Source organism: Balaenoptera borealis (genome assembly GCF_965194805.1).
Source record: "Balaenoptera borealis genome assembly, chromosome: 8".
NCBI lineage: Eukaryota > Metazoa > Chordata > Mammalia > Artiodactyla > Balaenopteridae > Balaenoptera > Balaenoptera borealis.
Window position 1 is genome coordinate 103,003,740 of NC_138865.1, and position 27,843 is coordinate 103,031,582.

A 27,843-nucleotide genomic window follows, 5' to 3' on the forward strand; every position below is an offset into this window, starting at 1 on the left:
CACCATGACCCTGGCACAGAAGTGTAAGGGTCCCACTTGACAGGTGGGGAAACTGAGTCTCCATGACGCTCCAGGACTAGCTCAGGATCAGTGGGAGGTGTTGCAGGACCAGATTCAGACTCTGTCTGATGCCAGGCCTTGCTTTTCCAGCCAGAAACAGACACTTAGATGAGCCAATATATTGTTCAACTTGGAATTTCCCTGTGGGGCACGTGTCTGTCTACAAAGGTGGCGGCCAGAGGGACTGGATAAATGGGATAAGACTCTGAGAACAAGGAGAAAGATGGGAAATGGGGGGACCCCACCAGCTTTCAGGTGCTAAAAAATGCATCCCCAAACTTCAGCCACAATGTGGGGGAGAGGGGGAGATCTGTAGAGCTGGCTTTTGGCCTAGACATCCCCTTGAGTCTTGTGTGGCCTTGGCTAAGACTCTTCCTTCCCTGGGCCTCAGTTTCTCCATCTGTAAAATGGGACCAATGGTCACAGCAGCATAGAGGTGCTATATGGATTTCATGAAACCATGTATGAAACATACTTCATGAAGCGCCTGGCACATAGAACACACTAGGTAAACACTGCCCCCTTCCCTGACACCCCCCCAGTCCAGCTATCTCCCTCCACTGTGGGACGGAGCCCTGGGACAAAGAGCCATAGAGAGTGGTCAGGGAGGAGAGGGAATCCCCACTCCTTGGGCCACCCATCCCCCCTTCCCGGGTATGACTGGTTCTAGGCCTCGGGCCGAGTCCCTCATGCCTTCGATCTCTGCCCACAGGAGCCACAGAGGCCCTGGGCCAAGGCGTACAGCCACCAGCCCTACGGACTGATTCAGGCCTGGGACAGGCTCCAGCCCCCGGGACGGCTCCCCTCTCTCCTGCCTCTCAGGCCTCCCCTTCAATCCCTGCCAACAGCGAGGGGGCTCGGAGGTGCCCTGGCTTGAGCCCCCTGCCCAGAATGCACCCCCATGGGACATGACACTAATTGTCTGGGGCTGGAACATTCTGAGCCCTGAGGTTCTGCCACTTGCTGTTCTGCTTACACCTTCCTTGTAGCTGGCACATGGCGTCCAGCCACCTGTCCTGTGGATAGCCCAGGGCCTGGCGTGGACTGCCATGGCCCAAGGACCTCGGCTCTAAACTCTGCTCCTCCCCCAGTCTTTCTGACCACCTCCATGCCACACATCCTCCCTGCTGTTATTATTATCAACAACAGCAATTTCTACTGAGCCTCTACTCTGTGTGCAGCAGCATGCCTTTGCTCACTGGGTCCTCGGAGCAGTGCTACGAGGCATGACAATCCCGTTTTGCAGATAGGAAGCTGTCATATGAACAAGACCTGCAAGTTAGCCGACTGCTGAGTGCCATCTGGGGCAGCCCAGGGCCTTCTCTGGGGCTCCCATCAAGGGTTGGACATTCGTCCTGAAGCTGGTTCTCAGCCCACTTTCTCCCAGCAAGGGTCAGAGAAAGGGACTCTGTCATTGGGGGCTGAATGACTGAGCAGCTCACACCATCTCTTTGTGCCTCAGTGTCCTCATCTGTAAAATGGGGAGAATAATATCACTTACTTTGTAGCGTTGTTGGGAGGATTCAGTGAGTGCCTGTGTGCGGCCGTGGCAGTGCCCATGCCTGCCAGCTGTTGGAATTATTGTCACTGCCTGCTGAGCACCATGCAGGGACTTCTGCATCATTTCATGGAATTCCCCACCACTCCGCATGGGTATCGCCATTGTCCCCTTCACCCCTCCTCACTCCGATTCCGCAGCTGAGAAAAAGCTCTGAGATGGGAAGAGACCTGTTGAAGGTCTGGCCAGCTGGTCCCCTGCAAAGCTGGGTGTGACCAAGGTCTCTGCTCAGCTACCCCGTCTGACAACCTGAGGGCATCGGCCTGGCGGTGTCCAGCGGGGAGGGTAAAGAGCGCTGTTCTGTGTTCCACATTCCTGGTTCCATGCCCAGGTCTGCCTTTGACCCCACATCTTCCCCTTCCCTCTCTGGCCTCAGTCTTTCTGTCTGTAACCCTAAGTCGGCTGGACTTCATCTCTGATGAAGGCCCTTTTGGCCTCCGTGCAGAGTGTCTGGAACTCCCCAGATTCACCAGGAGCAGGAGGTTTGTCCTAAAGCTAGTTTTGTGTCCACAGGGGGAGGAGGGTGAGGATGGCAAGGCCGAGGGGCACCCCGGGCCACCTGGAGATCGGGTAAGACCCCCACCCCCGCTGTCCATCCTGTGGACCAATGCCAGGGTGGAACCCCAACCTGGGAGGGGGCGGGGAAACTGAGCAGGGGTGAGGCTTCTGCGAGCTTCACGAGGTTGTGGCCTGGGAGGCCCAGGTGTGGCATCCCCTGCACCCGGTGGCCCATTTTTTATTGTTGTCCTTGTCGTTTAGGGCCCTGTGGGTGATCGAGGAGACCGCGGGGAACCAGGGGACCCTGGATACCCTGTAAGTATCGGAGCTCCTACCTGCTGGCAGCATCGGGAGTGTTATAAGAGGGCATTCCTTGGCCTGTATTTCCTGCAACCTGGAATTAGAACAGCCTTCGCCAGGAAACAGGCCTGTCCTTCCACCATTAGTGCCCAGGCTTTAGGCAACCCTCCCCCTCCCCGCAAGGGCTCAGGGTGTAGTTCACGCTGAAAGGGGAAGAGTCTGAGATCTTTCCCGAGGGAGGGAGAGGATGGGCCAGGGAGGGAGACCCCTCCCCTCCAAGAACCTCAGCGTCCCCATCTGTGGCCGAGAGCCGCTCTCCCAACAGAAGCAGTGTGGACAGGCCACTGAATGAGCACCAGGCCCCCCTCCCAAGCTCCCCCCACCTGCCAGCCTCCTAGGCTCTTCACCGCCCCACCTTCATCCTCCCTGGCAGGGTCATTATTTCACCCATTTTGCAGATGAGGATGCTGAGACTCAGGGGGACAATGACACACTGCTAGGAAGAACAAGGGCTTTCTGGGGTCCTCTAGGCTGGAAGTTGTCCTGCCCGCCCCCCCCCCCACAAGATGAACCCCCTCACCTGTCTCTCCTTGACTTCCAGGGACAGGAGGGCGTACAAGGCCTCCGTGGAAATCCAGGCCAGCAGGGCCAACCCGTGAGTGGTGCTTCCCGTCCCATCCCCCTCCTGCCCTGAGGGGGGTGGTGGAGGAGCAGTGGGGGAATTAAAGAACTGGGCCTTTTGAAGCTTAAAGGGACCCTCCCTGCAGGAGGGCCTGGGGCAGCCCGTTCTGGTTTCTCCTGCCCTGACCCTGGGGGCACCCCCAGAGCCTGCACCCCCAAACCCCTCCCCACACCTCCCCCCTCCAGGCGGAGACTGGCCACCCTCCCCAGGAGAGAATCCTGGGGCTGCCTTGCGTCATCTCACCTTGGTTTGCAGGGGCATCCGGGACCCCGGGGACGGCCGGGCCCCAAAGGATCGAAAGGGGACGAGGTAAGAGGCGCTGACGTCCACAGGGAAGGGAAAGAGACTGGCCCAGGCACACAGCACACGGGAGGGAGGGCTGGGGGTGCTGTGAGAAAGAGAGGGAACCACAGGGAAGGGCCCTGCAGGGTGTGGCCTGGCCAAGATCCCTTCAAACAGCCTGAGGGAGGGGGGATGACCAGCCCCATTTATAGGGCCTCCCGGAGGGAGACCACCTGTCAGGTCAGCCAGCGGTATTTGAACCCAGGACAGTCAAGATCCAAAGCTGGCCTCTCTTTCCACGATGCCACACTGTAGAAAGAGAAAACTGGGAGAAGTGAAGTGAGGGGGTGTGGAGGAAGACACGGGGGTGGTGATGCTCGTGGAAGAATTCAGAGGCGGTGGAGAGGAGTTTCCTGCCTTGCACCCAGGGCTCCTGCATCTGCCTCCACTGAGGTTGGGCCAAGGCTGCCTTAATGCCCTCAACTTCCCCCCAGGGGTGCACCCCTCCACCCACAGAGCCACCCCCCACCCCTCAGGGATAGCCACACCCATGGGGATTAAATAGACCAGCCAGCCGTGGGCTTCGCTCCCACCAGGAAGTTGCCAGGGCCCGGAGCCTCTGCAGCAGGGTTGCCAGTGAGGGCCCAGGACCCAGGGCTAGTGACAACGCTGGCAGGCCCCAAGGCCAGCCTTGACCTTGGGCTTCTGAGTCAGGCTGCTTGGGCCCATTTGCAGATTCAGATGCCAAGGCCCAAGAAGTGGAGGGGCAGGGCCCAGCCACAGAAGGGTCCCCTTCCAGAGCTCCTAGTGTTCTGCACCTCCTCAAGGAAGCCCTCATTATGTGCCCCTTGACTTTTCAGGGACCAAAGGGAAAGCAAGGCAAGGCTGGGGGACCAGGACGGAGGGGGATCCAGGTGAGTGACGCACAGCTTCTCCTCTCCCACCCACCTCCCTGCCCTCCCCAGAAGCCCTCACCAGCTTCCTATTTACCCCCAGGGCGTGCAGGGGCTGCCGGGGCCTCGGGGCGTGGTGGGGAGACAGGGCCCCGAGGGTGTCGCTGGACCAGATGGGCTTCCTGGCCGGGACGGTCAAGCAGGACAGCAGGTGAGCAGGACTTGAGGTTAAGAGACGGTGTCTCCATTTGAGATGACGTGTGTGCGTGCGGGGGGTACCGTAGGCCATGGGCCGGGAGGAGCGGGTTTGGAAACTTGGATGGGCAGAACCAGCACATCCAGAAGTTTCCTGCATGGACAATGGCCTCATCCCTTGGGACCTGGGACCTGGGACTATGGCCCATCTCACTGTCTCTCCTCCATGCCAGCACCCAGAGGGTCATACCCTGTCCAGCGAATAGAGCTTCTGGTTTTTAAGACCCTTCCCTTCCCCACCCATTTGTCCCGCTGGTCCAGCCATCCTCACACACAGGCAGTATGACCTCCATCCCTCAGTTTGACCTCCAGCTTCACCCAGGGTTCACCCAGGTTTTTGTTTTGTTTCGTTTTGTTTTGTTTTTTCTTTGGCTACGTTGGGTCTTCGTTGTTGCACGCAGGCTTTCTCTAGTTGTGGCGAGCGGGGGCTACTCTTTGTTGCGGTGCGTGGGCTTCTCATTGCGGTGTCTTCTCTTGTTGTGGAGCACGGGCTCAGTAGTTGTGGCTCGCGGGCTCTAGAGCGCAGGCTCAGTAGTTGTGGCGCATGGGCTTAGTTGCTCCGCGGCATGTGGGATCTTCCCGGACCAGGGCTCGAACCCGTGTCCCCTGCACTGGCAGGCGGATTCTTAACCACTGCGCCACCAGGAAAGCCCTTCACCCAGGTTTTGAGTCATCCTGCCTCCTTGGCTGCCTATTTCCTGAAACATGAAAAATCCTCCTCTGCCCTCTTTCTTCACAGGGGGAGCAGGGAGACGATGGGGACCCTGGCCCCGTGGGCCCTGCTGGGAAGAGAGGAAATCCAGGTGTGGCTGGCTTGCCTGGAGCACAGGGACCCCCAGGATTCAAGGTCAGACACTTGTTAATCCCCTTACCCACCCTCCACCCTTTCTGCCTTGGTACTAACTATAATGACACTGACTGCAGTGCTGATGTGAGCGCCCATGTCCCAGGGCCTGTGTGAAAATGGAGTCCTCTTTCTCAGGGGTCCCTCCCCAAGCTTAAACTTGACTTAAAGGATAGTTTATCCAGGGAGCTGTAATACTGCCCCCTACCAGGCCCTTGACACTGTCAGCTATTTGTTGAGTTGTCCATGGGCGCCCTCTTGTGGGCCTTTGTGGAACAGTGCATGTTGCTGGCTCTGAGACCCTCCAAGGTATCTTTTTAGAAAGTTTCCTTGAGTGGTGGCGGAGGCAGCCCTGAGTCAGTCTGAGCCCAGGGCTAGACACTGAAGGGAAGATTGAGAGGAATGAATCAGACGGGGCTCTCGCCCTCTCTGAGCTTGAGGTTTAGTTGGAGAGAGGTTGGAACCCTCCATAAAGACAGCTGGCAGAGGGAGAGATGGCCTTGGCCCGTGGAGGATTTAAATGAGCAAGAAGGGACAGCGTGAATGGAGGCGTGGAGGTGGGGACTGCATAGCCTGTTGGGAAGAAACAATGAAGAGGAGAGGCGTGTGGGGGAGTGGACGGAAAGTGGGCCTTGAATGCCAGAGTAAGAAAAGAGACTTTCCCCTTAAGGAGGCTGAAGTTTTGAGCACCCCTCCACCACCCCCAAGTCTATGCCTGTTGCCCCAGCACCCGGAGGTGTTAACTGACCCTGTGGAATGGCTGTTCTGTCTCTCCAACTGCGCCTCCCCTCTCCTCGAGCCATTTTCTCCCTTTGACTGGTCATCTTGGTGTATTTCTTTAAGGGTGAAAGTGGGTTACCCGGGCAGCTGGGTCCCCCTGGCAAACGAGGGACAGAAGGCGGAACGGGGCTTCCTGGGAACCATGGGGAGCCTGGATCCAAAGGCCAGCCGGTGAGTGAGCCCCAGGGAACACACGTGTTCACACACACAGACCCAGAAGCCACCTTCCTGCTCTGTGACGAGGGCAGACCAGTACCCTCTGTGGGCACAGATACCATTCTGCCTCCCCTGCGGGCGGGGTTGGGGGTGGAAAAAAGCTGAGAAATGAGATATGAGCGGTCCCTTCAGAATGAGGAGAGGTGATCCCACCCAGAACTCTAAATAGCCTTAAACAGCCTTGTATCTATTAGAGAAATTGCATCTATAGTTTAAAAACTTCCCACAAAGGCTCAGATGACTTCACTGGTAAGTTCTAGTAATTGTTTGTGGAAGAAAAAAATACCAATTCTGCATAAACTCTTCCAGAAAATTGAAGAGGAGAAATATTTCCCAACACATTCTATGAGGTTAGCATTACCTTGATGTCAATGCCAGATAAGGACATTACAAGAAAAGAAAACTACAAACCAATATACCTCATAACTATAGATACAAAAATTGTCAATACAATTTTAGAAAAATGGATCTAAGAATACATTAAAAGGATTGTACATCAAGATCAAGTGAGGTTTATCCCAGGAATGCAAGGATGGTATAACATTTGAAGGTAAATCAATGTAATTCACCGTATTAACAAACGAAAACAGAAAACCCAATTAATCATCTCAGTAGGTGCAAGAAAAGTAATTGATGAAATCCAACTCCATTTCTGATAAAAATTCTCAACAAACTTGGTAGAGCAAGGAACTTTCTCAACTTGATAAAGGGCATCCATGAAAAATCTATATTTAACATCATACTTAATAGTGAATGACTGGGACTTCCCTGGTGGTGCAGTGGATAAGGCTCCACACTCCCAACACAGGGGGCCCGGGTTTGATCCCTGGTCAGGGAACTAGATCCCACATGCATGCTGCAGCTAAGAGTTCACATGCTACAACTAAGGAGGCAGCGTGCCTCAACTAAGGAGCCGGCAAGCCGCAACTAAGGAGCCTGCCTGCCACAACTAAGACCCGACCCAACCGAAAAAAAAAAAAAGGGAATGACTGAATTCTTTCTCCCAAAGAGCAGAAACAAGTCAAAGATATCTGTTCTCACTACTTCTATTCAACATTGTATTGGCAGTTCTAGCCAATGCAGTAAGGCAAGAAAAATAAATAAAAGACATTCATATCAAAAAGGAAGAGGTGAAACTTTTCATCTGTAGACAAAATGGTTGTCTATGTAGAAAACCCAATAGAATCTACAATAAAGCTACTAGAATTAGGGAGTTTTAGCAAGATAGCAGGACACCAGCTCAATATACTCAAATGACTTGTATATGCTAACAAGAAGCAATCAGAATTTGAAATCTAAAGAGCAATACTATTTACAATAGCATAAAAATATGAAATACTTAGACATACACATGACAATAGGTGTATAAGACATGTACACTGAAAAAACTATAAAGCATTGTTGAGATAAATTGAGGAAGATCTAAATAAATGGAGATATTTACTGTGTTTATTGGTCAAGAGACTCAATATTGTTAAGATGTCAATTTTCCTCAAGTTGGTCTATAGATTCAACACAATCCCAATCAAAATCCCATCAAGCTTTTCTTGTAGAAAATAATAAGCTGATTCTAAAATTCATTTGGAAATGCAAAAGACCTAGAATAACCAAAACAACTTGGAAAAAGAAGAACAAATTTGAAGGACTAACAGTAGTTGATTTCAAGACTTACAAAGCTACAGGAATCAAGAGGGTATGGTATTGCCATAAATATACTAATAGATCAAAGGAACAGAAAAAAGAATCCAGAAATGTATTCATTCACATACAGACAACTGATCTTTGACATAGGCGCAAAAGTAATTCAGTGGATACAGAATAGTGTTTTACAGCAATGGCTCCAGAACAATTGGATACTTCATACTGTGTACAAAAATTAACTCAACATGGATCATACACCTAAACGTAAAACCAAAAGTGCTAAAACTTCTACAAGAAAGTGTAAAAGAAAATCTTTGAGACCTTGGGTTATAAAAAGATTTCTTAGAAATGACACCAAAAGCATGATGCATAAAAGAAAATCTGATAAATCGGACATCATTGAAATTTAAAACTTTTGCTTCTCAAAAGGACACTGTTAAGAGAATGAAAAGTTAAGCCACATACTAGGAGAAAGTGCAAAGCATATGTCTCGTAAAGGATTTATAGCCAGAATATATAAAGAACTCTCAAAACTCAATAGTAAGAAAATAAGCAGCCCAATTTTTAAAATTAGACAAAAGGTTTGAGTAGACACTTCAGAGAAGCTATACAGATGGCAAATAAGCACATGAAAACATCAATATCATTAGTCATTAGGCAAATGCTCATTATAACCACAATGAGATGCTACTGCACACCTTTGAATTTGAATGGAGAATATTTTTAAAGACTGATCGTACTGATCCTTGGCAAGGATGTGGAGCAATGGGAACTCTCATACTCTGCTAATAGGAATGTAAAATTGTACGACCACTTTGGAAAACAGTTGAGCAGTTTCTTTAAAAGTTAAGCAACATGGGCTTCCCTGGTGGCGCAGTGGTTGAGAATCCTCCTGCCAATGCAGGGGACACGGGTTCGATCCCTGGTCCGGGAAGATCCCACATGCCATGGAGCAACTAAGCCCGTGAGCCACAATTACTGAGCCCGCGCTCCACAACTACTGAAGCCGCGCGCCTAGAGCCTGTGCTCCGCAATGAGAGAAGCCACCGCAGTGAGAAGCCCGTGCACCGCAACGAAGAGTAGCCCCCGCTCACTGCAACTAGAGAAAGCCCACGCACAGCAACGAAGACCCAACACAGCCAAAAATAAATTAAAAAAAAAAAAAAAAGTTAAGCAACAACGAACCATAGAACTCAGGCCTCTGGAATTGTACACCTTATCTGAATCTAGCACACTCCACAACATCTGTGTGACTTTGAACAAGTTCCTGCCCTCTCTGAGTCTTTATTTCCTGGTCTGTGAATAGGCACATTGTGTCTCCCCAGGCTGATGTGGGAACACACAGGCATGGTGGTGCATGCAAAGTGCCTGGCACATAGCAGGCCCTCAGTTTTTAGGGGTTACTTTGAGGGGCCCATTCCTCAATAGAGCCTTTGGGATGGGTTGGGAAGTCTACAGGTCCTTCCACTGTCTTCCTTGAAGACCTGGGACAGGACATCCTGAGTGTTCTAGAGCATCCCCTGTGGAAGCCCTGAGCTGGCCTCCACTTTCCCATTTGACAGAGGGCACAGGCTCCTGCCCCGCTGGAGTCCAGGCTGACCTGGTGTCTGGTTTGTGAGCCATTCACACTCATCTGATCGCTTCGAGGTGGAGTGGCTGATATCCCTGCAAGAAGGCAGGCCCAGGGGTCCTGCATGACTGGCCAGGCACCCTTGTCTTGGCCCACTCGCCCCATCTCATCCTATTCTCCCCACAGGGTGACTCTGGTGAGATGGGATTCCCAGGAATGGCTGGCCTCTTCGGACCCAAGGTACAGATCCCCATTCTACACTGTTCCTCTTGGGGTCCCATCCATCCACCTGCTTGTTCATTTATTCATTTATTCACTCAACAAATATTTCTTGAGCATTTGCAACGTGGGCTGGAACACAGCCAGGATCTAGCATGAACACCTGTGTCTCCCAGCACTCACATTCCAGCAGACCTGGGTTCTAAACCCAGCTCCACAATTCACCTGCTCTGTGCCTCAAGCAAGTTACTCGGTCTCTCCAAGCTTCAGTTTTCTCATCTATAAAATGGGTATAATAACAGCAAAGGGTTGTTACAATTAAGACCAGAGACCTACACCATTTAGCACCAAGCCAGCACTCTGGCACCTGCTGAATAATTGTGCACATTTGTTACTCTTCCTGGAGCCTCTCAGGTAAGGCGTCTCTTGACAGGGAGGGCAAAGGTTGGCCAGACCTCGGGTGGCAGAGCGCTGGAGCCCTCACCCAGTGGCCGCCCAGACACAGCAGCCCTTCCTCTGCCTTCCACAGGGCCCCCCAGGAGACATTGGCTTCAAAGGCATCCAGGGCCCTCGGGGGCCTCCTGGCTTGATGGTGAGTCCTCTCCGTGTCTGTCCCAGCAGGAACAGTTGTCTGAGGCCCAAGGCTGGCCAGCCATCAGCCGGGTGGCCGCCACTCCTGCTGCTTCAGCACTGAGCCCCTCTGCCCACAGTCTTCACTCCTGTTTCCATACCTTTGCTCATGCTGTTCCTGCCAGCTGGGCTGCCATCCTTTCCCCTTTCACTGCTCCCCCCGTCCGCTGGTGACGCCCCCCCAAGGCACATAGGACGGGCACAGGAGACGCATAGCCTGGCCCTCCTTGAGGAGGTCTCCCTTCCATCCCCTTGGGACACTCAGGCTGCCCTCTACCCTCCTGTCCCTGTGACTGTATTCCCCAGGCCCTGGGACAAGGACACACAAGCCTTTCTCTCTCCTTTAGGGGAAGGAAGGCATCATTGGGCCCCTAGGAATCCTGGGACCTTCAGGACGCCAGGTATGTGCAGGGGGCTGGCCAGGAAGACCGCTGGGGCAAGACTGTCTCTGTGACCCAGGGCCAGTCTGAGCCTCAGTTTCCCCATCCGGGAAGTGGGGCTTCCCCTCTGAGCCCCCTCTCACTGGGCCATGGTTTATTGCAGGGTCCGAAGGGCGACAAAGGCAGGCGAGGGGACTTGGTGAGTGGATGGGCTGGGGACAGTATGGCAGAGGGTACGGCAGGGTTGGGCTGGGGCAGGGGGCGGGCATGGCTCAGCCTGGTCCTCTGACTCTTTCTCCCTGCTTCTGCCCCTCCTCTAGGGATTGCAAGGTCCGAGGGTGAGTGGGCTGGGGTATGAGGGCTGGGGGGGACAGGGGAGTGGGAGGGACGGGCCCTCTGGGTTCCCCTGCCCATGACCAGGCATGTCCTTGGGCACGTTTTTCCCTGTGGGCCTCAATCTGTACCTCGGCCACCATCGTGCCTGTGTCTCAGGTCGGCTGGAGGAGGCCTGGGCTGGGTGGGGGGATGAGAGACCTTTGACCAGGGCCTCATTATTCTCCTCTTCCTCCAGGGTCCTCCCGGTCCCAGAGGGCAGCCCGGCCCACCGGTAGGTAGCTGTGTGCTCGGTACCCCTTGAACTGCAGGGCAGCAGGTGGGGTTCCTTTGAATGAGATCCAAGGCTGTGCTGGCAGCCTTCACAGGACTGGCCCTGACTTCACAGGCCAGGCCAGGCCTCCGGGACGGTGTGGCACAGCCCTGGTAGGGCCAGGCAGAGGCCAGCATGGTGGGTTCTCTCACGCCCCGACAGCCCCTCCCGTCTCCCGACAGCCCCCGGGACTGTAGCACCCAGTCCCCATCAGATACAGACCCAGCCTCTTCTTTTGCAGGGTCCTCCAGGGAGCCCTATTCACTTTGTAAGTTGGAGAACATTCTCTGTTGCCTGCGCGGGGTAAGGCCTAGGGGGTGGTGTCGGGGGCGGGTGGCGGCAGTGGACCCCTCTCTGGCCAAGGTGGCCCTAAACTGCCCACGTCCTTTTGCCGCTCCATACTGGATCCTGGACCCTGAAGCAGCAGAAAGAGCCCTGGGCCGAGAGGCGGGATACCCAGCTTTTAGTCAAAATGCACCCCTGTCTATGAACCCAGGAAGACCTCCTACCGCTGGCTCCAGGGTCCTGTCGGTACACTGTACAGATCCGCTGACAACTCTTTAAGGTTCTGGTACCGATTCCAACCTGTGTGTGTTGGGAAGGGGGGTCCCCCGCACCAACAAGCAACGCTGGGGACACCAGCTGGGTGTCCTACAATTCAGCTCAATCCTGACACTACTTGGCGTTAGCGTCAGATTCCACAGGTTGAGGGCTCAGTCCTACAAGATTGCTGCTGGCTCCCCCATCCCCCAATCCCCATGTCCCTCACCACCCCCCTCGCCGCCCCCCTTCAGATTTGCCAGTGGCAAATCCAGGTGTCACCTGTGCTTCTGACCAACTGGCTGTAATCCAGAGGTTCCCACCATGCCCTCCTCGGGCTCCGTTAATTTGCTAGAGCGGCTCACAGAACTCATGGAAACATTTTACTTATTAGATTATTGGTTTATTATAAAAGGCTGTCACTGAGGAACCCCCAGATGGAAGATGTGCATAGGGCAAGGCATGGGGAAGGGGCTTCCCTGTTCTCCCCGAATCTCCATGTGTTCACCAACCCGGAAGCCCTCTGCACCCAGTACTTTTGGGATTTTATGCAGGCTTCATTACACAGACATGATTGATTAAACCATTGGCCACTGGTGATTGACTCAGCCTCCAGCCCCTCTCCCCTCCTTGGAGACAGTAGACCGTAAGTGAAAGTTCCAACCCTCTGATCACACGGTTGGTTCCACCAACCACCAGCCCCCATCCTTAGGCTACTTATGAGCAGTCCAAAAGTCACCTCATTAACGCAGCAAAAGATACCTTATTCCAGGAGATTCCAGGGGTTTTAGGAGCTCTGTGCCAGGAACGGGATTGAAGACCAAATATATATTTCTTATTATAAATCATAATATCACAGAGTCCTTCCAGCTCAGATTCTGAGTCCAAAGAGGGTCGGGCAAGGTGGCAGGTCAGGCCCCTGTGTTCCCCCCTGGTGGGTACCCTGGCCTGTATGAAAGCATGGCCCCCTCCCAAGCCCTCTGACAATTCCGTCTCCGTTTTACCACGGCGATGATTGACTGATAGAAGCGGGCCCCGACGGCGTTCCCGGGAATGGCCAAGGGGAAGGACTGAATGGAGGAGGATCCCCTGGGCCGCGAGCTGCTCGGAATGCCTGTTCTTCTCACCTCTCTGCGCTCACTGTCCGTCCCTCTGCCTCGTCCACAAAAATGGAATGACAGCCCTGGCCTCTTCCTCCACACCTTTCCTTCTTCATTCAGTAAAAGGAAGCCAGCTAGGGGGAGGTGAAGAGATCTAAGAAAAACCTTTTCCCTCTGAAAAAATGGGAAATGAGAGGGTTTTGAGTTTTTTTTGAATAATAACTAATATATTCAGTGCTTGTTATATGCCAGACAGCATTAGAAGTGCTTTTCACGTATTAACTCATTTATTCCTCTCAACAGTTCTGAGAGAGTTTTATTGTCATGCCCATTATCGGGATGAGACAACTGAGGCAAAGAGAGGTTAAGCAACTTGCCCAGATTGTGCAGTTAGTAAGTAGCAAGGCTGGGATTTGAACTGGAGAAGTACCTCCAGAGTCCTGGCCCCAGACCCCGATCCTGCGCTTTACTCACTGTCAGATTCTCCCCCTCACTACATTCATGGCAAGACCGTGGCTGTGTTTCTGGCAAGCCCAGCGCCAGGGATGGAGCTACAAGTGTATGTGAGACAATTACAGTGCAAGCCAAAGGGGAGACACGGGGACTGTGGGAATGTAGAGAAAGGGGTCCACACCCAGCCTGGGGGCAGAAACGTCAGGAAAGAGTTCCCATGGCAGCTGGCATCTATAGGATGAGCGTAGGGCAGGGTTTCTCAACTGCAGCGCTATTGACATTTGGAACCAGATGATTCGTTGCTATGAGTGATTGTCCTGTGCGTTGTAGGATGTTAGCAGCATCCTTACCTCCACCCACTACATGCCAGTAGCGTCCCCTCCTCCAGTTGTGACAGCCCCTAAAGTCTCAAGATACTGCCAAATGTCCACTGGGGGCAGCATCGCCCCTGGCTGAGTACCACTGGAATAGTAAATGGAATGATGGAGGGAGGGAAGAAGCAATGGGAACAGCATGTGCAAAGGCCCAGTGGCTAGATAGAGCATGGTACTTAGGAACTTAGAAGTTCAATAGTGTGTCTGGTGCACGGAGCACATGTGGGAGAGAGAAGAGAGGCAGGGCCAGAGACTCAGCACTCAGTCCAGGTCTTGTAACCATGCTGAGGAGTTTGGACTTAATCCTGAGGGCGTTAGAGCACTATGGAAGTGCCTGGAGGAAGGGAGCGGAAGGGCCTGTTTGCAAGAGGAAGAAGGAGAGAGTTCCACCGAAGGCGTGCTGTTGGCCACGATCCCGCCAGGGAAGGTGGGGTGGGAGGGCTCTTGCTCAGACCCTGGAGCTCCCACTTGGTGGGTGTGTGGGGACCAGGAGATACACCCTGTCTTCTCCCTGCACAGCAACAAGATGACCTTGGGGCAGCTTTCCAGACGTGGATGGACACTAGTGGAGCACTGAGAGCAGAGGTACCACCAGGGGCCCTGCCCACATGGGGTCCCTTCCTGGGGGAAACAGAAATGATGGCCCATGTGTGGTCAGTGCCCTCCATGTGGCCCGCACTGAGTGACTCATGGCCAGAGCAGGGGCCAGAAACAGGCCTGAACCCTTTCTCTTTCCTCCAGAGCCCTTTCCTCCTGAGTCAGGAAGAGATGCTCACCTGGGTCCAGAGCCCACAGCAGCTTCCGTGGTTCAGTCCCACAACCCGCCAGGAGCAGGAAGCTCATTGTCAGTCCACAGGCTCTGCTAAGACCCTGACCAGTGATCAACTCAGCCCCAGGATATGAGGCTGAGCAGGGCCTCAGGTGTCCTCTAGTCAAGCCCTGTCAGGAGTGCCCTTTGCTGCTTTGCCTCCTTCCCACGATGGGGAACTCACTACCTCCCAGCTCAGACCTTCAGACGTTTCCATTTGTGCCCTGAGCAGGCTGCTGGGCAGAGGTGATGCCGAGATGGCTCGCTCAGGCCTCATGATCCAGGGGGAAGGGCAGATGGAAAGGCCCGTCATCTTCCTTCCATTCTGGGGGTCAGTGGAAAGTCCTTCACCAGCCCCTTCCCGAGGGATTTGGGACCAACTCCCTTGACTCCTCGCTCACGGGGACCTTCCTGTTCTGCACAGGATCCAGGCTGACCCTCTACTCCTCTCAAGCCTCCAGGCCCTCCTGGCAGATCTGCCCCCACCCGTCCCTGGTCCCCAGTTTCTTTATTTGTTAAGTGGAGGGAGACCCAAGTGTGCCCCCTGCTGGGAACTCGGATGTCTCCTCGGTAGCAAGATCTTGGGGCTGTGGAGGCTCGGACCTCCGGCCAGGCCAGGACCTCAGGAGGCCGATGGCCACCCTCTCTCCCCGCGACAGGGTTACAGCCATCCGGACCGGCTGGTGCTGGACCAGGGAGGGGAGATCTTTAAAACCTTACACTACCTCAGCAACCTCGTCCAGAGCATTAAGACGCCCCTGGGCACCAAAGAGAACCCCGCCCGGGTCTGCCGGGACCTCTTGGATTGTGAGCAGAAGATGGTGGACGGTACGAGGGCCTGTGGGGTCTCAGGCGAGGGCTTCCTGCCCCAGGGGCGGGGCAGGGGGCTCCGGGAGGAGCTGGGGGGATGGTGCGTTAGAGTCTCCACTCCACTGGGCCAGGTGTCTGTCCTTGGGGAGGCAGTCATTTATTCACTCAGCAGACAGTCACGGAGCCCCACGATGTGCCAAGGGCTTGTGCTTCCCGGGGTGTGGGGATGTAGGGGGAAACACAGAGGAGTGGTCCCACCCCTCCAGAGCCCACAGATCCGCAAGCTGTCCCATTTCCGTGCAATGGGACAAGAGCTGTGGCAGAAAAAGCCCCCAGGGCCAGGAGGGGACCCCATCATAGCTTCCCTGCAGAGCCAGGATTCCCCCTTTCTGTCTGCACCTCATCCAAGTCTCTTCTCTCTCTCTGTGAGCTGATGTGGTGCCGTGGAAGGACCACAGTTTTGGAGGCAGAGAGACCGGAGTTCGAAGGTCAGCCCTGCCTCTGACCAGCTCTGTGAGCTGGGCAAGCCACCCTTCTCTCCGCTGAGCAAGAAGGTGGACGAGTGGCCGGCTGTCCTACTCTTCCAGCTCTGGGGCCTTTGGCTCCCTTGGAAACCCAAAGGGGAAACCAAGTGCCAGCAGAAGTGCCTGGTTGATGGGGTAGAAGCCCTGACTCCCACCAAGCTCTAGGAGGATCACTAGCCTTGGCGGTGAAACCATTCAATTAAACGATCCCTAAATCCCTTGGGCAAGTGACTCAGCCTATCTCAACCTCAGTTGTCCCCTCTGTAAAATGGACGCTACTCAATAGCGACATGGGCAAGGGTTCCACCACGTGGCCCCTCCGGGGACTCTGCCAGCTGTGAGCTTTGCCCAGAGGGTTTCCTTCCATCTCTGCAGCTCATAGAATCCCTTTTCTGCCCACCCTCCCCGACGTCATGTCCAACTGGGGCTCAGCGGGTCACAGGGTGTGGGGTCCACCTGCAGAGCCAAGTCCCGGGTTCCTCCCCACATATATATATACCACCCCCATCCCATGCTGCCTGCAGGTACCTACTGGGTGGATCCAAACCTTGGCTGCTCGTCCGACACCATCGAAGTCTCCTGCAACTTCACACATGGTGGACAGACGTGTCTCAAGCCCATCACGGCCTCCAAGGTAGCCATCTGCTCCCCAGCCCCCACTGGATGGCCCTCTCTACACCCCCCTGCCCCCTGCCCGGGACCACAGCCCACCCAGGTTTGGGACTGAGCCTTGACTATCTTGCTACATGGCCTTGAGAAAGTCATCTCCTCTTTCTGAATCCCAGTTCCTCATCTGTACATTGGGGATGAATTGTTCAAAATCCATAGTTTCCAAGCCCTTTTGAGTTGTGTGATGCTAATGGTTCTTTCTTCAAATAGAACTTTCTGCCTAATATCTAAGATGGTGGAGTTAGCCAAGCTGGCCTGGCTTGGACAGCCATGACCATCAGCACAAAATAAATCAGTGTGATGCTCACCTGGGATATGTGTTCCGGGGTTGTATGTGCAAATATGTAACTCATGTTTCGTGCCCGCTTACCATGTGCCAGTCTCTGGGCTGAGAATTTTCTCTGTACTGTCACCCCCATTTCTATTAACGATAACCACAGAAAAACTAATTTATTTGCAAATTAAGTCTAGTTTCAATAAATTTGATTATTTACATAAGTGCAGCAAGAAGAGTGATTGACAACATAGGCTCTTTGCTGCTTTGCTGGAACCTTTCATAATGAGTCTCAGATTGAACTTTTAAAAGCCTCTCCAGGCCAGGTAGCCAAGCCAAGAACTTACCATCAGACTTTGCCTGGAATACCTATAGATTTGGGTGAATTTCTCTCTTCTTAAAGTCCTCAAAATGTCCTGAGATTCCTGTACCTGCCAGGAAATGACCTTCCTTACTCACCTGGTAAGGCTGCTGGGAACCCTGTAATCAAGGTAACAGGCCGATTTTTCTAAGGGGCTTTATTGGCTCCATAAAGTCAACCTTAGTTCCTTAAGTGATCTGGTCATATCTGAGTCTGTTTATGTCTCTCTCAAATATGACATTCCTTTCATAGCCTTGGTGATAACCAGTATTTCCAATTGTGTCCTGTTACAAGGAGAATAGATTCTCATTGAACTTATGCAAATAATTATACTGCCATGAGAATACTCACCAAGAGCTTCTGAATTCTAGAAGGATCAGGTAGGGAGAAACAGCAATTGTTTCATCTTTGTTCACAAAGGTGTACTTCACAAAATGGCTGTAATTCATTGCTAGCTTAAGAGAAAAGTTTTCCTTAAATGTGGAAACAGAGATTAAAGAACTGCCAATGTTTCCAAAAAAGTCATAAAAAGTTATAATCATCCTCATCAGTTCATTCAGTCCTATGTAATTGATCCTTGATCTTGATCTTTTGTTAGCAGTTTCGTGAATCCAATTTTTCCTTAGAGTTCTATAAATTCTTACCCATTCAATGGTATGATTTAAAAGTTATCAGAAACCTGTACTTGTCAGAGTCCTTTCCATGAATCTCCTTGAAGATGAAGCACTTTTGCAAAGGCATCGGAGTAAAACAATAATTATAAAAGATAAAAGACTGACAAAAGAATGACATTTTTAAATGCCTGTGGTTAAAGATCTGATGGGAGTTCATTATGATGCAGTTGACAAGGAAATTTGGTTATTTCTGTGACACACAACATTTTAAGATGATAGCTGGAGTTATAGATAGATAACATAACATATCAGACTTTGAGGAATTTCATATTATTTCTGGAACACCATATTAATAACATATACCCATTCAAGGATATCCATAAAGAAGGTGTATTTCTTACTTGACAATGTTTCCCATGTGATTTAACATATCAAATAAGCCTAATTAGTTTAATGTTTCTCTTTTTATAAGGAAAGAGATGGATCTTTTGAGATGTTCCAACAATCCTCTGGAAAACCCCAGTTACTTCCAAGTCAAAAAGTCTTCATTTAGAACTTGATTTTGGGAAGTCTGTCAAAAATATCAAAGGTTTTGGACACTTAACTAAATAGAATCACAGATCATTATGAAAAAATGCTTAATTATCTACTTAGCCAAAGTGACAAAAGATTTTAAAAGCAAATACAGATGGTTACATAGTTGTGAGAAAACTTAGCTCTTTTGATATTGAGAAGATTGTGTCTTCTAGGTAACTAAAGACCTCATTAAGGCAACATGAAGCACAGGAAATTATTTTGATAAAACACAAAATCTTTGCTTTCTAGCCAGATTACTTAAAAGGTAAAGAAAAGCTTTTCATAATCTCTTAACAGGAGCAGACCAATACTCCAAGAAAACCTTGTCCTTATAGCAGATGAAGAAAATTACATAAGCACATTATTGATATTAAAGTTTATTTAAAAAAAAAAAACTCTTATAATAACAGTCCAATTTTAGCCAACTTGATCACACAAGGTAAAGTTCTTTTTCTCTCTCCTGACAACATGCTTAAACTACCTACAAAATCTTCATTAGACAGTAGACAAAGTCAGCCATCATCCCAAGCTAATTTTCTTTTGTAATAGAGATAACATGGATTTATTTGACTAGTAAACCCTGGAAAAGTTATTTATCTGCAGTATATTTAATGCTGATAACTATGAAGACATACCTATTTTAATTAAAACAAACTTAGACTGGCTTTTATTTACCAAAAATTATCCCAGATCATGTGAACTTGAAAAACATTTGGATTAGTTTCTATATTTCTGAGTTCTAGGAGTACCTAATTTATAAGTGCTTATTTTTAAGCCAGTTAAACAGAGCTCTTTTACAAATTAATTTTGGCAATACCATTCAGAGGTAGAGAGAAAGAAAAAAATCACATATACATCCAGAGACTTACATAAACAAACAGAGACACTGAGATGCTATAGCTTCCACTCCAAAATTTTAGCCATGAATCAGGTACAACAATATAAAACTTACTCGTTTATAAATAACATTTGACTCCAAATTGTGTCTGACAGGCAGAACAAAGTTACCTGCTCCAGTGGCTAATGTTTTTTACTAGTATTTGTGGAGATGACTTTTAAGATGTGTATTTGTTCTTGACAAGTAATATTAAGGAGGCTGCGGACTAGATTTTGAGTAAGAGAGCTTTTATAGCAGTTTGTATTTTAAGAGGCCTCTTCCCCCATTTTTTTTGTTCAGCCTCAGGCAATTGTGGGTAGAGTTTTAGTTACCTCCTGGGGTGTTTCCATTTCAAAGATTTAATCTTCAAGGGACAGAGAAAAAAATATAAATTTTCTTCTGGGAGTTTTAGTGCCTTTTGTATGGTTTTGGCAGTTCCAATAAAATGTTGTAGCACCACCCTATAATTAGGGGAGTGTGCTGTAAAAATAATTCTCTGCCCATCAGCAGGACTAGCATCTTGGCAGTCATGGTAACAAAATAATAATAATAATAATAATAATTCTTTGGGTCAAATGGGGCCTCTTCAGAGTTGAAAATGAAGAGGGGTCATTTAGATCACCACGACCATGGAAATGGTAAACCCACTGGACCATGCCAATTTTGCGCAGCAGGAGATGGGCCTCATCTTAATGTTTTCCATTCACTGTGAGCCTTAGCAGTGATCACTGTGATGGAAGGATGCAACCATGCCAGGAATAAACACCCAAAAAGAGTAAGGGCCCTGGTAGAATATCAGTGGCTCTAGGGGCCTTTGCCGTCCCTGGTCCCTCTTCCTCATCCTAGATGCCTGGATAACCCCGTCAACTTTTCCCTTGGCAGCAGGGATGCCTTATAAAGTGTGTTTCTTGGTTCTGCCGAGGGGAAAGCCGAGGGGGCTGAGGAAACAAGCATATAGCCCGGATGGATCTTTAAGAAAATTATGGATTTTAGGGTCTTTAGAGGTATTGGCCAGTTGTTGAATTTTGGCAGCCTTGAGTAACAATTGAGAGCCTGTAACAAACAAACAAACAAAAATCCCAAAATAGCCAATTAGTTCCCCTCTCTCCTTCCTGCTACATAAAATATTTAAGAAAAATTTGAATTTCAGTTAAGGCATAGTTTTTTATCTCAGTTTCTACTTCCTGATTTTCTCCTGTTATCTTAAACTGACGTGTTGTTACTGGAAAATTTTGGATGGCATCACTGTGAACCGTCTTCATAGCTCGCTGCTTTCCTTCCCAGGGTGTTCCAAGAGACCTCTCTGGGACTGAGGTCTGCTTCCACTATCATGATATGCACGGGGTCTTTGGGGAAAGCCCTTAGGTCTCTAGTGTCATACCAGAGCCTTGGCATGTTGGTATACCCCCAGGATGCTTCCATGGGGTTTTGCATTTATCAAGGAGCTGGTGCACCTCCTCAGGGTTCTTAGGAGGTGCTGGCATCAGATTTTTAGGCCATTTATATTTGCCCAATAATTTTTTTTTAACATCTTTATCGGAGTATAATTGCTTTATAATGCTGTGTTAGTTTCTGCTTTATAACAAAGTGAATCAGCTATACATATACATATATCCCCATATCTCCTCCCTCTTGCGTCACCCTCTCACCCTCCCTATCCCACCCCTCTAGGTGGTCACTGCCCATTAATTTTTTTAGTAACATCACACCAGGGATGGGACCCATAATATCCCATTGGGTCAGGGATGAAGAATGACAGTAATGAGTGAAGTTTTGACACAGAAACCATAGATCTCTGTTGTGTTTTCCTTCTGGAGGTCCACTGGTTTCCAGTTGCAAGGCTATTTCACTCTTCTGGATTATGACGTAGCCCAGGCACAACCACCAACTCAGCGGTCATAGGTGGAGGTCTCCTATCCTCCTCACCTACAGGAATATTTCCCTCGTGCCTTCAGCCGAGAGCCTTTCCTTGGGCAGTGACATAGCCTTGTGATCCAGTTCACTTTCCTTAACTCTTCCCTTGACGCATGGAGGACCCTTACGCACATTAATAGTCAATTAAGGCCTTTATAATTAGTGGTCTCAGTGGCTAGTTAGAGCCTATGGCCTTGATCACACTGCTCTGGGGAGATCATTGGATTATCCTGGCAGCCGTGACTTTTTGGATTGGATACCAGAGCAATATGCAAAAGCACTTAGCAGTGAGGCAGACCCCCAGCAAGCAGTGCTCCTTCCCCAGATGGTGATACCCACCTGAGTTAGGTGGTTAGTAAGCAAGTTGCAGGTAAAGGGCATCCCATCCATTGGTTGCAAGGGCGGTCATGCAGTCCTGCCAACTACACCAATCGTTGTGTGCTGGTCTCAGCCTATCAATAACCAGTGTTGTGGCTGGACCAGCCCTTGCAGTTCTTACTACTATTGCAAGATGCCTTTCAGCAATAACCATCAGGAAACTTTGCAAAAATAAAGTTTTATTATTTACAGGACCTGGAAATTGCACAGCTCACCTGGGGCCACACTGCAAGGTCATGGGGAGAGAGAGAGAGAGAGAGAGAGTGCGTGGGCCTGGGGTTCTGCTTTTATTGGGGTGGGGGGGGTGTTAGGGTTTTGCAGGCTCAGTCTTTAGTGGTGAATTTAACATATAAGGGCCAGAATTTAAAGCATGGGGAGAGAAAAAACAAGTAGCCCAAATGGTCAGTTATTGAAATCAATCCAGAGCTCTAAAACAAAGGAGCCTCAGTGCGTGGAGGTGGCCTGGCCCTTTTTCTAGTCCTGTGGCTGGCAAGGTATTTATTTGAGATAGTCTGTCTTTGAAGTGGATGCGTCTTTAAAGTGGATGCCTCAGCAATCAAAGCTTGTCAGGCACTTGCACCACAAAAAAAGAGAAAACCCAACTGTCAGGACTTACTGTACAAGCACTTAAGCCCGAAACCATGTCCTGTTGTTCGTGGTCAGGTCTGCCTTTTCCAGCTGCCTCACCCTACCCCGCCTGCAGCTTGGGGCTTAGAAACGTGGGGAAGGCACTTCGCATTTCCTCTGCCCTCTAAGAGTCTCTCACTCTTGGGCAAGATCCTCTTCCTCTCTGAGCCTCGGTATCCCAGCTCAGCTCCAGAGACCCCTCCCATACGGTGCATTAGGACCCTCGCATTTCTGGCTGGAATCAGGCAGACCTCAGTTCTTTCCCTTCCTTGTTACTCCTTGGCTGTGGCACTGGCTCACACAGACCTCAGTTTTTCTGTCTTTCGAGTGAGTACAGCTCTGGGAGCATGGCTGGGAATTGCTCACCAGGAAAGGGCTTATCCCTGGACCTTCCAGAGGAAGGTAAGGAATTCTGAGAGCTGTGGGCAGCCCAGCCCGACCCTGCCTCACTGCTGTGTCTCCTCCACAGGTGGAGTTTGCCATTAGCCGGGTCCAGATGAATTTTCTGCACCTACTAAGCTCTGAGGTGACACAGCAAATCACCATCCACTGCCTTAACATGACCGTGTGGCAGGAGGGCACCAGGCAGACCCCAGCTAAGCAGGCTGTGCGCTTCCGGGCCTGGAACGGGCAGATCTTTGAAGCCGGGGGTCAGTTCAGGCCGGAAGTGTCAATGGATGGCTGCAAGGTAAGTCTTGGGGCCCCTTACAGGCCCCTCATGCATAGACAGGTAGAAAAACGTGTTCTTATATAGTAACAATTTTATACTATAGTATATTAGTATGATACATATAATGTTTATCTTTGAGTTTTATAAAATTGCTTTTTTTCACTTTTCTTCCTGGGAAACTTCTGAGGGAAGGTCTGGGCTGGTAAAAATTCTACCAGCTGGTAGATGCTCTGCTTATTTACAAGAATGCTTATAGAAGGATATATCTCTACTCTTCTCTCTGCCCCTGCCCTGCCAGGCTAATTTCTTCTCTTCACATTCTGGTTGTCTTCAGAGGCCTAAAACGGGGTGGGTTGTAGGCAAAGAGGGAGACAGAAAGTCGTCCAAAAAACCAGTTTCACGAAATTAGACAAAACCAGTAATGCACAGTGTTCCTGAGGATGAGGGGAAACCAACACTCTCACACAAAGCTATTTGGAAAAATCAAAACTAAATTGGTAGAGGCTTTCAGAACAGCAGCTACATGTATATTTCCAATATATATCCAAAGCCTTACAAATGTACCTATCCTTTGATCCCGCAAATCTTACTTGTAGAATTTGTTCTAGGGAAATAATTAAGAATGCGCACAAAAGTTTAGCTACAGTGATACTCATGACTGCTTTTCTTTTAAGAATCAAAATAGCAGAAGCAATCTAAATGGACAAATACAGGTCACTGAAACAGTGAAATGCCACGTGGACATTAAAAATGGTGAAGAAAGATGAGGGGGAAATGCACTTGATATATGATGAGGACTGTGATGGAGGTACACGTCCCCTTTTCCCTCTACCCGCAGGTCCAGGATGGCCGCTGGCATCAGACACTCTTCACCTTCCGGACCCAGGACCCCCAGCAGCTGCCCATTGTCAGCGTGGACAACCTCCCTCCCGCCTCATCAGGGAAGCAGTACCGCCTCGAAGTTGGACCTGCGTGCTTCCTCTGACCTCCTGGCTCCTCTCGGCCTCGAGGGGGAGGGAAGAGGAGGAGGAGGCAAAGGGAGGGTACCTAGGGGCAGGTGGGCCCCTAGGAGAGGCAGCTCACCTGCCCAAGGATCCTTGAGCAGACCCCAGCTGTTGTCTGCCCAGTAGAAGAGGCTGCGGGGTAGCAGGGCATGGGGTATCCTTGGGAACAACTGATCCCAGCTCAGCCCCAAAGACCAACCAAAGAGCCAGCCAGAGCAAGCTGGGCCTGCAACCTGCCTGAGCCCCGCGGCCTGTCTCCCAGCTCTGCGGCCACCCCCTTCCCTGCCCAGCTTCCTTCCCAAAGAGCCCCACGTTCCAGCCAGCTTGAGGGAAGGGGGCATCTCGTCAGCTGGTCCCTGCCAGGGAGCTTTGATGTGCAATATTAGAGAGGAGACATGAAAAAAGGAGAAAAGGAAAGAAAGAAGTATATATATTTTATTTAAACAAACACAAAGAAGGTGCGTTACTATTTTTTTTTCACCTGGGAAAGAGGTGAGAAGGTGAGAGAGAGCAGCCAGGGGGTGGGAAGTGACGGATGCCGAGAGGGAGAGGTGAGATCCTCGGGGCTGGGGGTGCCCACGTCTGCTACCTCCCACTGTGAAATCGCTGGTGCTCACAATTGTCTCGTAGTGTATGTGATTTTTTTAAGGAAAAAAAAAAACCCTATTTAAGATTCTGAAGGTGCTACCAGTTTTGCCACAGACTTTGAAGAAACATTTGGATGTGGGGTATCATCCACGTTTTTCTCTCTCCTCCAAATGACAAAGTTTGGGGAATTTTTAAAATTTTCTTAGCATCACCCTTGTGCTCATTGCATAATCTGTTAAGGAGTAGGGGGAAGAAGGTAAAAGGAAAAAAAAACAAAAAGCAAAGCAAAAAAACAAAAACAAAAAACAACCAGAAACAGAAGTAGAAAAGATTTACCTTTTAACTTATGGACTTTGAAACGTTTGTCCTCTTAAGGCAGGGGGAGGCCTGAGGATGAAGGATTTTAGTTTGGCCTTTCTTGGTCCTGGAGGGAAGTTAGGCTTGTCTTGGAGGGTATGATCTAGACTGGAGAGTCCTGACCTTGCAGCTTTGACTTTGAAGAAACCAGTTAGGAGAACGGCACTGGGTCAGGGCTGGCCTTGGAGGTGGCATGTAAATATGGACCCATCTCATGATGAAGCCACAGACCATCCCCTAAGGTCCTCCCTTCCTGGAGCTTGTCCTTCCAAGATGCAGTCATCACTCTTGCTTTTTCATTGTCATTCAGTTCTGTAGAAACCCAGCGCCATCAGCTCCAAGTATAAATGTGGGCTGAGGAGAAGGGCTTATTACGGGAATCTCCGAGCTCAGCGTGGCCGGGCTCTTCAGGGTCATCTGAATTGTCCTGCCTCAGCGAACCAGTCAGCATCCAGGCTGGATTTGGAGGTCATTTTAACTATGGAATTATTTTTGTAGAAGGGGAAGTTTTATGTGAAAGTCTATTTGTGTCTTTTTTTTTTCTAAAGTGTCTCTTTGGGGATTGGATTCGATTTTCATTATTTAATACCTCACTCTGGCCCACCCTCCCCTCCCCCCCACTTCCTGTCTCCCTCCCCCACCCCGCCCGCCTCCACGCTCCCTGGAAGCGTGTTTTTGTAGCAGCTCGGGCCTCATCTCAGCGCTCGGTCTCCACCTGGCCTCTGTCCTGGCGTCTGTCTTGCTCTTGGGTTTCTCTGCTGTCCTTGTTCATGTCTCTGTCCATGTGTCAATGTGTTAAAACCCAAGTGGGTTCCGTTTCTCCTTTTCCCTTCTGGATTTTAAATAAATATTTAAAACTGAGGCAATGGAATGACACATCTGTGGCCGTGTGCTTCTTTGAAAAGGCCGGAGGGAAGTTTCTGGCAGGGCTGAGGGGGTCAGGGGAAGAGGCTTAGAGGATGCCCTGTTTATGCTGCTCCCCCCAAAGGAGGGGGGAGGGAGAGATACAGCGCCTTGTTGGGGGGGGGCCCTAAAAGTGAGGGGGTGGGTCCCGTAGGGTCCCATTGGCCGCTGTCCACAAACCTGGTGGCTTAAAATATCAGAAGGGCCTTCTCTCCCAGTTCTGGAGGCTGGAAGTGTGCTGGAGACTAGAAATCCAAGTGTTGGCAGGGCCACGATCCCTCCGATGCCTCTAGGAGAGGTTCCTTACTCTGTCCTGAGGCCCCAGGCGGTCCCTGGCTAGCAGGGCAGCACCTCAGTCTCGGCCACTGTAGTCACATGACGCTCTCCCTGTGCGTCTCTAATCCCATCTATTTTTAAGGACACCAGTCATATTGGATGAGGGCCCACCCTAATGACCTCATCTTAACTTGATTACATCTGCAGAGACCCTATTTCCAAATAAGGCTGCCTTCACAGGTAACGGGGAAGCATATCTTTTGGGGGGACACAATTCAACCGATAACACACAGGGAGGAGGTATACTGAGGTTAACATGAGAGGCTTTTTTTTTTTTTTAACATGGTAAAATACACATAACATAAAACTGACCGTTAATGACATTTAGTACCTTCACGATGTTGGGCAACCATCACCACTGTCTACTTCTAGAACATTTTCATCATTTCAAAAGGAAACTCCATACCCATGAAGCCATCACTCCCTATTTCCGCCTGCTCATACCCCTGGAAAACCACTAATCTGCTTTCTGTCGATGGCTTTGCCTGCTATGGATATTTCATATAAATGGAATCATACAGTATATGACCTTTTGTGAATGACTGCTTTCATTTAGCATAATGTTTTCAAGGTTCAGCCTTGCAGCGTGGATCTGTACTGCATTCTTTTTTATGACTGAATAGTATTTCATTGTATGGATAAACCAGATCTTGTTTATTCATTCTTCCATTGATGACATGTGGGTTGTTTCCATCTTTTGGTGATTAAGGATAGTGCTTCAATAGGAACAATTCTTACCTGTGAGATTCTTGAAAGAGGCCCCAACAATACCTGCTTTGGAAGAAGTGGGTGAGAATCTGGGAGACAGAGTTAACCAGAGTTAGTGAATAAATATACAAGACGCCCAGATAAATTTGAATTTCGGATAAACAATAAATACGTTTTTAGCATAAGTATGTCCCATTCAATATTTGGGACATACTTAATACCTGCTGGACCTGAAACCCATATCTCCTGACTCTTGGTTCAGAGTACTTTCTTCCTTAGCTTGTTCCTCCTCCCCCTGGGACATTGGAGAAATCAGAACTTTTCCGCCCTTCTCATCTAAGAGAAAGAACAAATCACGAGCAGTTGAGCCACGTTTTAAAAACGTGTTGTCGGGCCTCCCTGGTGGCGCAGTGGTTAAGAATCCGCCTGCCAGTGCAGGGGACACGGGTTTGAGCGCTGATCCGGGAAGATCCCACATGCTGCGGAGCAACTAAGCCCGTGCCCCACAACTACTGAGCCCACGCCCCACAACTACTGAAGCCCGGGTGCCTAGAGCCCGTGCTCCACAACAAGAGAAGCAAGCCACCGCAATGAGAAGCCCGCTCACCGCAACGAAGAGTAGCCCCCGCTCGCCGCAACTAGAGAAAGCCTGCGTGCAGCAACGAAGACCCAAAGCGGCCAAAAAATAATTAATTTTTTTTAAAAAACCTAGTTGTAAGTTTCTAGGTCATCAGTCCACAGGCAGCTGGGTCTTCTCTACCCTCCCCACCCTGACACCTACCCCAGACAGTGAGCCCTGGGAGCCGCTGCCCTGCGGGGGCTCCAAACTTCCATCCATGGAGCCCAGGATTCATGGTCTGGAAGAGCTTGGAGATTCCCATGCCTCCAAGTCCACCCTCCTGTTTGACAAAGGTAGCAACTGAA

At 50.3% G+C, this 27,843-nt stretch overlaps 1 protein-coding gene across 11 annotated transcripts in view; it reads left to right on the forward strand.

The window, feature by feature from the left end:
* The window catches only part of COL27A1 (collagen type XXVII alpha 1 chain), a 186,264-nt gene extending 160,416 nt beyond the window's left edge, over window positions 1-25,848 (forward strand). For 7 of the 11 annotated variants that reach the window (XM_082403735.1, XM_082403736.1, XM_082403737.1 and 4 more), the window contains 20 exons: window positions 2,132-2,188; window positions 2,378-2,431; window positions 3,018-3,071; window positions 3,354-3,407; window positions 4,241-4,294; window positions 4,377-4,484; window positions 5,268-5,375; window positions 6,216-6,323; window positions 9,766-9,819; window positions 10,328-10,390; window positions 10,776-10,829; window positions 10,972-11,007; window positions 11,129-11,146; window positions 11,380-11,415; window positions 11,696-11,722; window positions 14,441-14,506; window positions 15,389-15,557; window positions 16,588-16,697; window positions 22,823-23,041; window positions 23,862-25,848. In XM_082403735.1, the coding sequence (XP_082259861.1) occupies window positions 2,132-2,188; window positions 2,378-2,431; window positions 3,018-3,071; window positions 3,354-3,407; window positions 4,241-4,294; window positions 4,377-4,484; window positions 5,268-5,375; window positions 6,216-6,323; window positions 9,766-9,819; window positions 10,328-10,390; window positions 10,776-10,829; window positions 10,972-11,007; window positions 11,129-11,146; window positions 11,380-11,415; window positions 11,696-11,722; window positions 14,441-14,506; window positions 15,389-15,557; window positions 16,588-16,697; window positions 22,823-23,041; window positions 23,862-24,008 (1,596 nt within the window). In that variant the 3' untranslated portion in view covers window positions 24,009-25,848. The other 4 variants (XR_014247869.1, XM_082403739.1, XM_082403738.1 and 1 more) reach the window with 4 other exon arrangements.
* The last annotated feature ends 1,995 nt before the right edge of the window (window positions 25,849-27,843 follow it).